The following is a 16,155-nucleotide window of genomic DNA, read 5'->3' as shown; positions in this document are numbered from 1 at the left end:
GAGTGGGTACTGCTGTTTTTATTGCTGATGTTACTGATCTTTTTGTATTAAGGATTTACTGACATCACCGATTTAGGGATGTTGGAAACCAACACGCAATATTACAAAACTCACTTTCAACACGCGGTTTAAGAGAATGAAAAAGCTGAAACTAGTATTCTTTAGAACAGCATAGAAATTCTATGGAATGAAATTATACACAGAAGCTCGTCAAAAACCTATAGCTCAATAATCAAGTGGAATCTGATGCATGTTCGCAAAATTTGCGCGTTACTACGTACAACCGAAGCACGCAGGAAAATGTGTGTGATGTATTAGTATTCAAAACGTTTGATTCAACTATGTTGGCATAACAGGTGCACATCTCGGTTTCGCATACGCATACTTTCTATCTCCACAAGGATACTGTATATTAATTTTGCCAAAGTCAATGCAGCACTGAAAGGTTGCGGTTCTTCCAAAAGAAAACACGTTACACATCTTTAGATACCAGTGGACGGTTTTACATGGCCTTGTTCAGAGTGAAAGACTAGGTCAAATATTCTAATTCAATTCAACTAATAAAATATTTCCCAAGTCCCTAAGCTTAAACTAGGAAAACGAAATGCGCGCGGCAACGCAAATTTAGTTTGAAGAGCGCAATAGAAAGTGGCTAGATGCTGTCGATGGATCTTGGCTTGTATTAGTGAAATAAACTACTATTTATTGTACTAAATTTGGATTTCTGACATTGTAAGGAGATTCAATGTTACTATGTATGCAAAACTAAACCATGTGGTTATGAAATAATTGTTTTTAACAAAAAGGCGCTTCTGAAGTATTCGTACCAAGATGGCGCACAACCTGAACATTGTATGTTTACCAGGTCGGGGTTCAGGATGTGCGTCATCTTGGACCGAATACTTTAAATCCACTTAAAAAAAATTGCTCAACATTATATACTCCACAGCCACCTGGGTATTATTATATATGTCATATACATTATATCTAAACAATAAAAAAAACTTTATGTCCCAAAACAATGTTAAGGCCCGATTCTGCCGGACTATCTGTGTGGGTTCGACGAGGTATTCTTTTCCAAAGCTCAAATGTGACTAGTTAACTGCGTATTGGTTTTACGTATTATATGATAACAAACTTGTGCATATATCGCGAGTGAATCGCGCGAATAAATTTTTTTCTCTTTGAAGTCTCCACATCGAATCAGACTAGGCTATGATTGATCGATTTTTCTGTTGTTTATTTGTTCGTTATCTTGTGAAAGCTTTTATTAGTCATAATAAAACAACTATTATGAATCATAAAAGGAAATATAATCGTGAAACATTGAGAATTTGAGAGATGTCAAGGTTATGTAAACTCACTTTTTTCTGTAATGGCAGCTGCGATCGAACGACTCGTTCATTTCACACCTTCCTGATGTTGTAGAGGGCTCACTTTTTTATGTAGCGTAGCATATTAATTGAACTTCAAAATAAGAACTTATCGGACTTGCTTGGATTATTAAAGAGCAACGCTGAGATTTATTAAATCCTATTATTATTTAGATTTATTAAATCCTCCTAGCGGGGAGTACACGCGCGAAATTTAGGCGCTATTTTATCACTTCCAATCGTTATATAAATTTATTTCCTATATTGTTGCGTAGAAAGTTAGTTTTTCTTCCAAGCTAGACCATAATGAAAATTCCAGAGTTCCAGACCTCATAGTTTATACATGGCATTGCAAAACGTCGCGCAAATTTTCTTATGCTCTAATTGGCCCTCGTTGCTAATTATCATTTGTATTTATTTTTACAGATTTTGTACTGCTTACGACTCCTAGCATTCGTTATATGAGATACAAATTTTTGAATTGAATTATTCATTATTCAAGCACGAAAATTAAATTATTATACATAATGGCACACACTAAAATTTAGAACCCATTTTAATTGTTTTTCTCTTTTGACATTTAGCTTAGCATGGTTTTATTGAAGGGCAGAGGTGAGTAGGGATGTTTTCAAACACTTGGTTTAAACTATTTTATCAAATAGAATAGAACAATCGTAAGGTTCATGAAATTAGGCATACAATTTTACTATAATACTATAATAATACATTTGATAAACATGCAACGAATGAATCCAGTTTTCCAATTGTGGGAATCAAACTATATATGATGTACACATCCCCTTGTGTATTTAACTATATTTGAGCAATAATTAAGAGTCGAAGCAAATATTTGATATTGATTAACTCTTTTCTTTACCATCTACATTTCTACAACTATGAGTATGATTTTTCGCCTGGACCGATTAGATTGACAATTGGTGCGCCCGTTTCTGGTCGTTTCTTGTTATCAAGGTCACGCAGTTTACCGACAAGACTATATTTTGTTACAGTATGAGTGTTTTGTCATTCGTTGTGATTTTCCAGCAATGTTCAGACCGACAAACAATCGTGCTTTTCAAATTGTGCTTCATCGTCATGGCTAACAGCATTTACTCCGATCTATTTTGGCACTTGGGTAAATTACTCATTTATTTTCAGAAAATATCGCACTATGACAACAAAACTAGCAATTAACAAAACTAGCAATTAACGAAACAAAAACGATAATTCATTGCATGTCACATTTTCTTTTAATGGTACCGTCTATTAACTAAGTAGCATACACTAGACTAGATTGTTGAAAGGAAAATATCTGTTAGTGCACCCTTTGAGTTGTTATACTACCTATTTTGAGCGCTTCTGTTTATGCATCTTCAAGTACGAGGCGTAAAAACCGACTTCGTGAGTATGCACGCTTGCATGTACGCATGTAACCTATTTTACTCGTGTGTACATGTAAATGTTGATGATGCTGGTCATGCTGATAATTTATAATTAAATAGACATTCAAAGCATTTCGTCAACAATATTCTAATTTTCAATAGTTGCTCAGATTATCGGAGGACATAGGGGATGCCGTTCATTATGGTACTTTACAATGAAGTAGACATTCAAAGCATATCATCAACAACATTCTAACTTCCTACTTTTAAACCAATATCAGTCGCTCTCTGTGAAAATTTTTTCAAAATCCCTGTTCTTGATGTTTGAGCTGGCATAGCCAATGTAACAAAAAAAATTTAGATGTACTATAAGATTGCTGGATTCCTCGCCGTAGGGTGGTTCACGTAACCGCTGGCCGGTTACGGCTTTATTCGCCATCAACTCTATGCTTTCGCAAACAAATAACTAACTAATCCCATACCAGACATGGAATGGTAAGCGCGCGAGAGGCCTTGGTCGTCATATGGTTAGGCCGTCTTATCGGCTATCTTCTCCCCGGGATAAATATGTAAATCCCCTCCTATCCTGAGATTATGTTAAAAATGTTAATTCACAAAGATAGGTTGAACCAAACAATGGTCTCGTAAAATAGGATTGCTGTATGATTTGAATCGCGAGCTTTTTCTGCCCGTACTGCGTTGACCAGTGGATAGTTAGCGCGAAAGATTACGTGCAAGATGTGAAATATCTCTCCGCTTTGCCGTCGCTATGATCGCCCCACTAATGAGGCACACGCAGGCTGTTTTCATGGTGGTAAAAATGATTTCATTGTGAAAATGATGGGTTTTTTATTGCTTTTCTGCCATTTTTCTTTGGAATGAATCAATAATTGTATTACTGCTGCTCCACAAACCAGCGGACAAGAAAAGGTGCGTTTTCGTGGAAAGTGTTATCGGTGTGATGTCATAATTGAAAGAGTGTAAATTGACCCGTCACATTACTGAGGTCAAATAAAAATAAGGTTGATGGTTACAAATATTCCTATAGTGTCATTTCCAGTTCCCATATAAGTGTGATTTATACAAGAATAGCAGGACAAAATTTAATTGATGTAGCGCCGTTATTAAGCTTAGTTTGGAACAGACCTGCGGGCGACTCACATGGTCTTCGCGGGCGACTTGGTGCCCGCGGGCAACGCGTTGGTGGCCTCTGCAATAAGATATACCCAATGTCCAAGCTGTAAAGATCTTGAACAGATTTTTCTACAGCTTTAATAAGAATGCCGTTGTTTTCGTTTGCTTTTTTTTCTAAGTATTAAAAAGAATATCCGACCAGTTGAGGAGCGGACTTTGGATGCCACTTTCCACAAAATTTGAGTTGCAAATTCACATATTTGTTTATATATATTTTGCGTGTTTCACAGATGACAGCATAATAATAAATTTTTCAAACTGTTGGACAAGAAAAAACCAACTACCGACGTCCGCGTGGCACGTGCCCAGAAGAATTCTTATGCGAATTTGCCGAAGTATAGTTTACGGAAATAATATCGATGTTCACGAACTAAATACTTACGTCACGCTGACAAAATTATCCCTGTCCAAATCGCACGCTTTATGAGCTACTTTTTCGGTCCTCGGAAGTGTTTCACACAGGCGGTCGGGTAAAGGTTTCGCTTCTGTCTTTGTCGTCTGACCCACTTGAATCATATCGGTAAAGACTGAGGCACTTTCAAAAATTAAAATGAAAACTATGAAAAAATCTGTGATGCTCTTGGGGCTCAAACACGTGTTTATTTTGCTCTAAAGTTAATCCAGCCATTTGTCCACATAAGAACATAAGGTCGCATTTAGACAATAAGGTGACATATTCTATTTCGATTGTGATGCCCCTATTGATCATTTTTGTAACTGAGCTCAATTGAATCTATTATTACGTTAACGTATGATTTTAGAATTATGTTAAATGTATCGTGGCGTCATAAACGATTTCTCAAGTTGTGGAAAATATTGGTGCGTTACGTAGGCTAATAAACCAAATATACCAAATATCGTTCAAAAAACATGTGTTTAATTTACCTTACAAGCAAAGCATTTATGGGAAGCAGTGAACGTTTTTAATGAGAGACGATGTTTAATAGTTGCTGGGAATTGGGCGACGACGAATGGACGGCAATCTTACTATATTTTAAACCAACTGTATCACTTCCGTGAAATTTCAAAGGAGTAACCCGAATGCGGCAAAAAATAGCATGCGACCACAATGCAATAGATAGATGTATAAATTTATAGCTGTACAACAAGATCTAGATCCGCCGTTGATTCTGATTGACTATAACTTTATTCTCAATGCTCTCACACAGAAGTATAAAAAGTATTTGTGTATATACATAGGCCAAAGTGTAACTGAAAATAGATTCAATAGCGATATTTTAAAGTTCATGGTAAATTCAGATAACAGATGACAAAACTTCCATAGTTTCATAGATTGGATTATTATCTGAGATATGACTTATTGCTGACATTTACGAAGTCGTGAGTTAAACTTCGAACACATATTGATCCGCGAATTTTTAGTCAAATTTGAAAATTTTGTGTTTCCATTTTGAGGGAGTGGTTTCGATTACCTATTTCACCTTTGAGCACCAAATAAAAAATTTGTTCTATTGCAGTTTTAGTATATTTAAATAGATTTCAGCAAAATAAAGATAAATATGTTATTATCATTAAAATTGATGGAATAGTTTTCAAGAAAATTTGATTCAATTTTTTTTTTTCTTAACGTTTATTATTCATAAATTTTGATATAATTAATAGAAACCAAAAATGTTGGTAGCATTCAATTGGCATTTCAGTTTAACAATGAATCCCCTGTTATCTGCGATGCAGACTGGACATATCACGCAAAATGGTTTTGAAATGCTAAAGAAATAAAAATATACTTTCCTTCCAAGCACTTGAGAATGTTCGACCGTCGTAGCAAACTTACCTCCGTTTCTCAGACATTTTTACATTTTAAAAACCAAAATTAACTCGAACGACGTAGAAATGACGCTACCTATTACAAAACAAGCGACGTATAGCAGCACTTTTTCCACATAAATCCGTGTAGATACAATATTACATTTAGAATTAATTTTTGTTTCATGTATTAAATGTCCGGCTATTCGAGGGCCGCAATAAAATAGCTCGCGGGCGCAGTTTGCCGACCCCCGTAATGTAAACGTTGTAAATTTGACTGGCAGCCCTAGCGTCAACGGGAATAATGTTCAACAAATCAAGCAATTAATCGACGTGCATTGCAGGCTGGCAGGCGAAATTACCAATCCAGACACGTGCCCGCATTATCTATATAATTTGTGATGTAACAACTGCTCAAGTCGGTTCTTTGCGTTATATTATATTTATTATATTAGAGGAATCTCTGACTTAGGCTGTATACTCTTTATCAGTTATATACTCAACTTATTGTCTGGTATACACTTGGGTATACAGTATACCCGGTTGAAGAGCACTGGTTTAGACTATAGTCACTATATTGAAAAACGTTGAAATGACTTGTACTTAACTGGTATTTCAATTATCTTCCAAACATATTGTTCTTGGAAGCTGAAACATTTCAATTTTTGTTGCCTCACAACCGTTGACTTTGAACGCCAATCTCAAATTCTTACTGCCCAACGAATCTCAATATGCAACAAGTCTAATTATTGTGTATGTGAATACGGTAAAAAGTCAATATTGCCAAGGTTGGACTTATCATTGCGCAGTTAATATATTATAGTTTTGACTGGCTCATACTAGCGTTACGATATCTGTGACATGAAATCTTGAAATCAAAGCGTTTACCTGCCATTTTCTGACAATACCGTAGACTTCATTTCTTTGGTTACACGAGACTTTTTAAAAATACCCATATCTCAAAGGCCTATTCTAGGGGCGGGCAACCTTTTTCGGCTCGCGTGCCAAAATCAGTTAAATTTTACGACAAAAATCTTCCGCGTGCCGACCAAAATTTAAAACAATGCTTTCCACTTTCAAAGCAAAATTACACAATATTAAACCTTTTGAACATGTGAGGACATATTCACTATACAAGAGAAATAGATTTGATTACTTTTCTTAATCTATGTCAGTGAGACTTCTGCTGCTGCATTAACGCAAACAGAAATTTTACGTAGGGTTTATATCTTGTACCGTTTAGACCAGGGGTCACCAAAATACGGTCCCCGGGCCGGATCCGGCCCGCATTAACATGAAAAATGGCGCATTTTTTTCAAGGGATGTTTTCCCGAGCATCGACTTCCTTGTTTATTTTGTGACATTGGCCAATTAGCATCATGCAAAACGTGACCTAACTATAGACCTTTTTGCATCGGCTCCAAATTTTCAGTTGTGGTTTCAAATAATACTGTATGTCGTTTTCGCGATTTTGAATGCTATTCGTTAGTTTTTGGTCGCGATTCAGAAATTTAAGTATGAATCAAATAAGTCAATCCTTATTTTTTCGGCGCTCCCGAAGTATGTGCGCCATCTTGGTGCACATACTTCTGGAGGTCCATTTTTCTTGTTAGGAGTTGTAGTTTAATCGCAGTAATCAAAAATTGTCTAGAGATAGCTGTGATAAAGAAGGCTAAAATTCTATACCGGAACTCAGCGTTTCTGCGAAGGATGCACTCGTACCGTACACTCGTGACGCGTTCTTTCGGCGAAACTATTGCCGTGTACGTTTCTCGTGCTAAAATAAACGTCGAACGTGCATTTTGTGCTAATAGTACAAGACACATTAACTTTTGTACTGCTTACACGCGGATATTCATGACAGCAATTGTTATGTTAACAGCTAACCTCGAGATAGTTGTTAAACATATTGTAGATTTGTTTTGCTATGATGTTCTTGATCTATATTCTGCAATATAGAGTTTATATTGTTGAATAAATTGAATGAATTTTCCAACTTTTGGGAATTCATTGTATTGCACTCTTAAAAATATTTTTCCGGCCCGTTTCAACACAGTTTGAGTCATACCTGGCCCGTGGTCAAAAAAGTTTGATGACCCCTGCTTTAAACAAATACACGAACAACTGGTTTCATGTTTCGGGCTACTCCTGTTACGAAACCTAATAAAGTCCATAACTGAGAACAGAGATTCACAACCATTATGTAGATCAAATCAAGGAGAGTAATGCAGTTGCAAAGTTTTTGAGACATGAAAAATTTCCGGGAGTGGCATCCCAATCACGCAATAGCTCGTTTTCTGCAATTCTCTCTTGTATTCCCTTTCCTAACCGCGTGTATTTCTATCGAAATTAGTTTATAACAGTAAGTTAGCAAGTAACTCTAACCGACATAGGATAGGATTTACATATTTATCCCGGGGTAGAATAAAGCCGATAAGACGACTAATCATATGCCAAACCACGGCGTCTCGTCCGGTTACCAGTCCAATTCGGGTATAGGATTAGTTAGCCAGGTATTTGTTTTTCATATGCAGGCAATCAGCGGTGCGGTGGCGAGCGTATTCCTAACGCTTAGCTCGATGCGCAACACCACAAAGCTGTACAATTTCATAAATCAAGCGGAAATAAAGTGTAAAGGGGTGGCACAGACGGACTATATTACGGAAGGATGTATACAAATGAATGCTGCGCTCTTCTCGACAAAATTTCTCGAGCTCATTCATTTGTACGTCATAATATATTTCTTTGTAGTACTATGTCATGAATAGACAAAGAGAGTTTAAATAAATAACGGATTGTTAACAAACGATAATGAATAAACAAACACCAAGTTTATTCAGGTAATTCAGAATCTTGAAAATTTTTATCTGAAGGAGAACGATCTCGTTTTCGAGGCCTCGCTCGCGTGCCGAATAAATGGGCACGCGTGCCAAGTTTGGCACGCGTGCCAGGGGTTGCCCACCCCTGCCTTAAACTAACAAAATTTGTAACGGATATATACAAGTTCACATGAACGTTCGAGCCTACATAAAACAATAAATCGAGGCAAGTTGAAGAAATAAATAAATATCACAATGCTACAAAAAGGCAAAACGAGCTACGTTCAATCGCGGATATGAACAAGTGGCTTGGGATAAAACATATTTGTGAATAATTTAGAAGAGCAAGCATGAGCCATGAATTTTATATTGTTAAGGTTACTTTTTAAAGAAATCTTCGTCCCATTAAAAACGTATCTTTTAACTGATCGAATTTCAGAACACATTTTCAAATATTTATATTTTATTCACAGAAATATTTGTGAATACTAAAAACTCATTTTCCAGCTTGCATTTTATATTTTGATAAATACTTTTCTAATGCACGCGTGTATAGAAAATGCAATGACTCTGGTATGATTCCTTTTTTGATATAAAACAAAAATTCATCAAAAATATTTTAACTTTTACTTCAAACCGAAATCAGTGGCACCCTGTGCAAATAGATTCAGTTTTTCACTTGTCAGATTACAGTTATAAAATTCCAGGCAAAAGTCTCGGATCTGAATGCCATCCACTCTCCCCACCTAATCCAGGGTGTACTATACTGAGCATGCAGCCAATATCCAACCGAAGTAAAAACATGTCCTTCCCATCTATAGTATCTACTAATCTTGTGAAGAGTTTTGTTGGGATTCAAAATCGCATAAATACATTGTATAAAAACACAATAAGTACTAAAATGAGCGATGTTACAAGTGAGAATATTATAAAAATCACATTTTGTTAGTTTTATGCAAAATTGTATCAGATTGTCCGGGTTTGGATTCTCTGACAGTCGTTTGGTTTGACTTCACTCTCCTTTCCTATACTGGTTTCTTCCTTTTTTCCCTTTTTTTCTTTTCTTTTAGTGTGTGTATGAATTTTGTTCGGGATCTTTAGTACATGTTTTTTAATTAACATGGGCCTAATTACACGCTCGATTGCTGCGCGTGATTTTCTTGGACCGTTCCAGCCACTTTCGGGAAAATCAAGAAAAAGTGAAATGCAGATATTTGACTTGTAGTTGGACAATTTGTTTTTATTAGAGAGTTTCACCTGACAATACCGAAATCTCGAACCTGTACTAGTTTTGGCGTTTTCGAAGTATGCGCACCAAGATGGCGCACAACCTGAACCATAACCTGATACACATACTACATTCAGGTTGTGCGCCATCTTGGTGCACATACTTCTGGTGCTCTTTAGTTTTTATTAACATGACGACACTTAATCCGATTGAAAATTTGTTCATAAATGTTGTCCCTGCCAAAGTTTTTTCAAAGTATTTTTATGCTCATGATCAATCATGGTAGCCGAAGTGCTTCATTTTGGCAAAAAATTGAGCAATGAATTTTGTGTGCCCCTGTCTACTTTTCACTATTTCCATGTGACAAATTTGTAGATAAACCTTAGTCTGCTACATTATACGCATCAATGTTATTTAAAAAAAATTTCAACTTATTAATATTATAAAATATCTACAAGTAAATAAACTGATCTTTGATAAACTCCGAAAGGCAATATTGTACCCGAACGAAAAATTTATTTTTTATATATTTCAGAGAGTATTAATAGTAAATAAATTAGTATAACATTTGTAATATTTTATTAAATTTATGAATTTTATTAAGTATGTTGCATATCTATTTCTGTGCTTGAGAAAATCCAAGGTCCCAAATTTGCATTTTCTATATTTGTTTGTTCATTACTTAAGCTGGACTGCGCTACATGTTAGCACATACTCACATTTTGGTTATTTCGAGAAGAAAAAGAAAAAAGAACTTATATATTATATTCTAACAGCTTTTCTGAGCAAATAAATATTCTGATTAGAATGATTTCAAGGAAATATAACACAATTATCCAATAGAATAGCACAGCCGCAACGCAAAACGCAAACAATTACGTTCAATCACGAATATGAAAAAGCAATTTCGACTAAAGATATTCGTGATTATTAGGCAATAGCATTAGCGATGATTTACATGCTGATCAGGTGGATACTTTAAAATGCTTTGTCACATTGAATAACGCAGTTTTCAACTGATAGAATTTCAAATAAATTGAATAACGCACTTTTTACCGTATAGAATTTTAGAATACGTTTTCAACATAATTATAATTTAATCACACAAATATTTCTGAATACAAAAAACGTATCATCGTTCTCCACAGTCTTTTTTTTCTACCTTGCATTTTATACTTTAATAAATACTATTTTAATGCGCGCGAGTAAGTAAAATACACTTTAATAAGATTCATTTTGAACATTGAATAAGTATTAAGTATTTATCAGAAATATTCTAACTTCTTACTTTCAAGCCGAAATCAGTGGCTCCTTGTGCAAATGCATTCATTTTTTCTCTTGTCAGATTACAGTCGCTAAACTGCAATAAATCTGCTCCTGTAGTTGAGGCAACTTGAGCAAATTTATGAAATGCTTCGGAGTCCATAGTCTTGTCGAATAGGACAAAGTGATTGATCTGAAAAATTAATAATAAAATTACTATATTAAGCCAAGAGGTATTCATTCGCATTTGCGTTTGGAATACGCTGCCACCGCATCTCTGATTACTCTGCTTGGGTTCGCAGGTTCGAATCCATGCTTCCGAAAACAAATGACTAACTAATCCCATACCCGACTTGAAATGGTAACCGGAGGAGAGGCCGTGGTTCGCCATATGGTTAAGCCGTCTCATTAACTTTCCTCTCCCCCGGGATAAATATGTAAATCCTAATCCTAATTTCCCTCCCCGCCATTCGTCTCCAAATATGGGTAAAGAACACCATATATGTAAAGTAAGTTTTACCCCTGAACCTCGATTTAAAATGTTCATCAATAACGGTCCTTTAAACGTGATATTCATTTAACTTTAAATTTGCGTAATAGAGAACTCTTTGTAAATATTAATGTTTCAAATTCCAATTTTTGTTCTCATCAGTAATAAAGCAAAAATTTGGAATTTGCTTTATACAATATCAAATTATTTGGTCAAACATCGAACGATATCCATACATCAACGTATATTATATGCTTGGATTGCCAAGGTGTCATGCAATCAATGCAAAAACACTGCAAAAATTTTCGTAGATTTAACAAGGAAATGGCAGTTAAAAATACATTTCACTTCTCTGTTTTTGTGACGCCGTTAAATATACTGGGAATTCCAGAAAGAACAATGGGATTTCACTGTACGTCATCTCTTTTGCTTTTCTATTGGCTACTGTATTCTCTCGTTTTTAAACAAACCAATCACAGACGCTTATTTTCTCGCGCCAAAACGTATGCGGCAAGCCATGAAGCGACTGACTGTCACGAACCGCGATCCGCCATTGACCAAGAAGGCGAGTTCTTCCGTTTTCATGAGGAAGTTGATCAATGTACGAGGTTTGAGCTATACTGATGGGTAGGCTATACCAGTATATTACCGAACTATGTGATAGCTATATAATGTCAGAAAGTTGAGATGACATATAGGCCAATATGTAAATGCTCAAAAAATGGATTTAATTTGTTCATTGACAACTTGTCAGAAATCTTTTCAAACTTCTAGCACGGTTGTCAAGCATGTCAATTAGAGCAGGGCTTCCCAAACTTTTCAGCTTTTAATATAATAAAATTTTTCGCGGCCCTCGTCCACGTTAATAATGCTAAACAGTTCGAAATATGCATCTTTGATGTTTTATTGGCCAATTCTCAACTTTTATTAGGCCTACTCAATAACAAGCACATATTTATTCAGATTTACGTTACTCAATTATTCAGTGTAATGAGTGCGAATGCTTTTTTCTGCATAGCAAGTCCAGACATGGCTCAATGTATGTTTATGCAGGCCTAAATGATAGTTACGACGTCTGGCCATCGACGGTATGGTGCTTATCTCGAAATGTTCACCCTTATTAATCAAACTTAGCATGAGGCAGCGGTTTGTGCGACGCAAAATTATCAATAAAAAACTCATGGCGCACCTACACGAAAAATAGGCTGACTCAAAACAAAACACAATTTTGTCATCGTTAATATGTATTTTATGTCTTTTGAGTTTTTCAAACATGTAGGCCTGTTGAATGAAGGCAAAAGGATAACGTTTTTTTTTTTTTATCTCTGCCCGGTTCTTCTGCAAAATGCTGAAAAATAACTCATATATACTTGATAAACTCGGTGAAGCTAATAAATAAACTGCAGCCTACAAAATTGCAGCATGTAGCGTACCACCGGTACCTCTTATGTTACGTCACAATAGACCCTACGTAACAGAAAGTACACAACATAAAACAGTAAAAATGAATTTGTTCATATACACAACATTTGCAACAATGAGAAACAATAAAACATTTAGAATAAATATAATAGGTAATATGTTTCTAGGCGCACTCAGCAAATCGTCTTTGGAAACCACTAGCTTAACGATAAAAGCCGTCATTGTTATGCAATCACCCGCAAATCGGGTCTTACGATCAGAATATGCATTGTTAAGCAAGCGCGATGATTCTACCGTGTTTCTTCGAGGATAAGACCAAGCCTGAATTTCAAAAAAGATTTTAATATAAGTGCTCGCCTCTAAAAAAGACTTAGTCGATATAGCGCAACTTTTTTTTTAACTCAATCCCGTCGTTTCAATTTTGCTAAGGCGTCGGAAAATTTCGTGATTCGTGAACCTTTCAAACAACCCATATCTTATACTTTTACTGAAAAAAAGGAAGATGAAATCGGGCTTACCTGTAATAGGGCTATAATAACAAAGTTTAATTCTGAAAATTCGATTTTCTGTGGATAAAGATTCTTTGTTCTTGGTTCAAAAAGCGTTGCGCACTCCCATCTGCTTTGCTATTTCGTATTTATATGAGGCAGATTCCACTGACTGTCGTTAAGATTTGTTTGTTCGTTTATATGAAACTCATTGACAAAAAGGTCTTATATTAAAAGGTATCAATACTATTTTCACTGGGAGTCGCAACTTGTGCATATTTTTCAAAGGCGTCAAAATACAATGACGTTCGGGAACCACTGAGTCCCAGTCTTTTCTACTTTTTAAATGGTTGATAATCTATATGTAGCAGTTATCTTGAAAAAAACGTGCTATTTATAAGTAAATGGAAATCGGTATACATATTTTGTATAATAAAAAATCTCGTTATTCTTTATCCCAAAAATAAGCCCTAGTGTTATTTTCGAAAGAAAATTGAAGACAGTGTCTTATTTTCGGGGAAACACGGTATTATGATGATGTATTGACTCGGAATCGTGAAATTTTTGTTTTACACTATTCTTATTAATTGTATTTCGAATCAAAAGTCTGCTGGAAAAGTACAATAGATATGGTACTTTGTGTGAAATTGGTGTTCTCTTTGCGGCCCCTAAAATTTGTTTCGCGGCCCCTAGTTTGGGAAGCCCTGAATTAGAGCATGTTACAATTAGAGTAGACTATAAGAAATCAGTGAAAGATGCTGTTATTGCGGGAGATAGTCTATGATGAAAGCATCACACGGAACACAGACGTGATATCAATAACAATTTGCCGATTGCAGACATTCACAGGGCGGGCCTTCCTATTTGAGAGTGGATTTCTAGACGAACATTTCACCTACAAGGAAGGGCAGAATGAGTTGCTCAATACCCTCGACGAAAAATCGATCAATGTATGCAGCGCAGGTGAGTGTTACCAATAATCCATGTCTACGTAGTGGATTACAGAGAGAAGTGCTTTTACCATATGTGGTCATAGTGAACAAAAAATCAAGTGAGACAATCACAAAGAATACAATTTCGATATTATGTTTCCTAAATCTCTAATATTATCATTATTACCCAAATTTGAGCAATGGTGAATAAGACCTGTCTCACGTGCTCGTCCGCAAGTAGAATTATGACCTCTCATGTTATACCCCGAGACTCATTTCTTGCTGTTCACACTGTGGTTTTCCTGTTCTTATGCAATACGATCCACCAACTTATCTTGATGTGTGTCAATAGCACTGCGTTGTCAGTCTCTCCAAATATGTAGGCTTTGGGTTTGAGCTAAGTACACTTTCTTTTTTACAGGCGGTTCTGTGACATTGTAATATTCTTACTATCTGTCTAATGAGAGGATAATATTGGCAACAGTGGAGGATTTTTTAATGGAATAATGTATGTATTCATGGCATGTTTTTGCCTTTGGTCTACCCACAGAAAACTGCTGCTATTCTTGAGTTCATTCAAAGCCAGGTTGAAACAACTTCTATTGAGCATTTTATGACAACATAATGGTAAGTAAATATATTTTTTTGTTTACAACTACTCAGATTCTAACTTGACTGCTGTGCAGAATTATTAGTTGTGCGAATAACAAGCATTATACTAGAACTTTATATGGAGTTAAAAAACAGACGAGATGTGCTTGTTTCTCCGACTTTGTATTTGACATAATGGGGTTGGCAGCACCTGCCTGAATATTGGCTGGCACTTGCTAATTGTGCATATATGTTTGCTTAGGATTTATGAACTCTTTTTTTTCAGATATTTCGGTAAGCAGAGAGTAAAACTGAAGAAAAGAAATTCGACATGAGATCAACCCGAAGGTTCGGAGGTAGCTGCAGAAAATATGCAATCTATAAAATATGCGAACTCACTATATATAATTTCGAATACACTGTGTAACGAAAAAACTCACGGTTTTTTACCTAGTTTACTTGTTAGCTACATTGAGAAAATCCCTATTTTTTTTTAAAGTTTGATTTTGTGAAAATCGGAGATTTCGCATTTTTTTGGGGGGGGTGGAGAATTGTATGGAAACTTCCAATGTAATAGTCTGGTGCGATTCCTCTCTAGGGTTTTGATATTTCATAGTTATATTCCTTGTATTCTATGTAAGACATCTTGAATTAAAAAAACTCAAAATCGACCGAACAAGTTATATTTTTCTAGATTTTCAACTATAGTCCAAGTAGATTTCACAAGTACGTAGTCATATGCTGTCACCCATCCTTCGCTCATAGTACTGTCATTGGTAAAGGACGTTAACGTATTCAATATGCATATTGAATTTGTGAACGTCCATTATCAATGGCAGTACAATGATCGGGAGATGGGTGACTATGTATATTAGTACCTAAATCGACTCATTGGAAATCTTGAAAAAACCCATCTTTTTTGATTAATTTTGCTTGCCAAAAAGTTATTCAATTTATTTTGGTATTAAATTATTCAAGATATTTTACTTAGAATGCAAGGAATACGGCTCTGGAGTATCAAAGCACCAGAAAATCGCTCCAGACTATATTAAAAAGAAAATTTTTGCCTTTTTTTTTGTTAAAATTTCCCACGAAAACCTGATTTTGGGTAATCCACTAATTTTCAAAATCAAACTTCATTAATATAATGTACTGTTCTTCAGATTTGGACAATAACCAATTGAAAGTCGGAAACAATACATTTTT

At 35.5% G+C, this 16,155-nt stretch overlaps 2 protein-coding genes across 3 annotated transcripts in view; both read right to left on the bottom strand.

Annotated features, from left to right (window-relative positions):
• The window catches only part of LOC120336611 (uncharacterized), a 195,035-nt gene that overhangs the window by 113,855 nt on the left and 65,025 nt on the right, over positions 1-16,155 (bottom strand). The gene's annotated exons all lie outside the window — the stretch shown is intronic.
• LOC120336614 (uncharacterized) overlaps positions 1-16,155 on the bottom strand; it is a 51,815-nt gene that overhangs the window by 11,452 nt on the left and 24,208 nt on the right. The window contains exon 4 of the mRNA XM_078110246.1: positions 11,052-11,219. Within this exon, the coding sequence (XP_077966372.1) occupies positions 11,052-11,219 (168 nt within the window). The remainder of the gene's footprint in view (positions 1-11,051; positions 11,220-16,155) is intronic.

This window comes from Styela clava, chromosome 2 (genome assembly GCF_964204865.1).
Source record: "Styela clava chromosome 2, kaStyClav1.hap1.2, whole genome shotgun sequence".
NCBI lineage: Eukaryota > Metazoa > Chordata > Ascidiacea > Stolidobranchia > Styelidae > Styela > Styela clava.
Note: the sequence above shows the minus strand (reverse complement) of the source record. Positions and strands in the feature narration are given on the sequence as shown.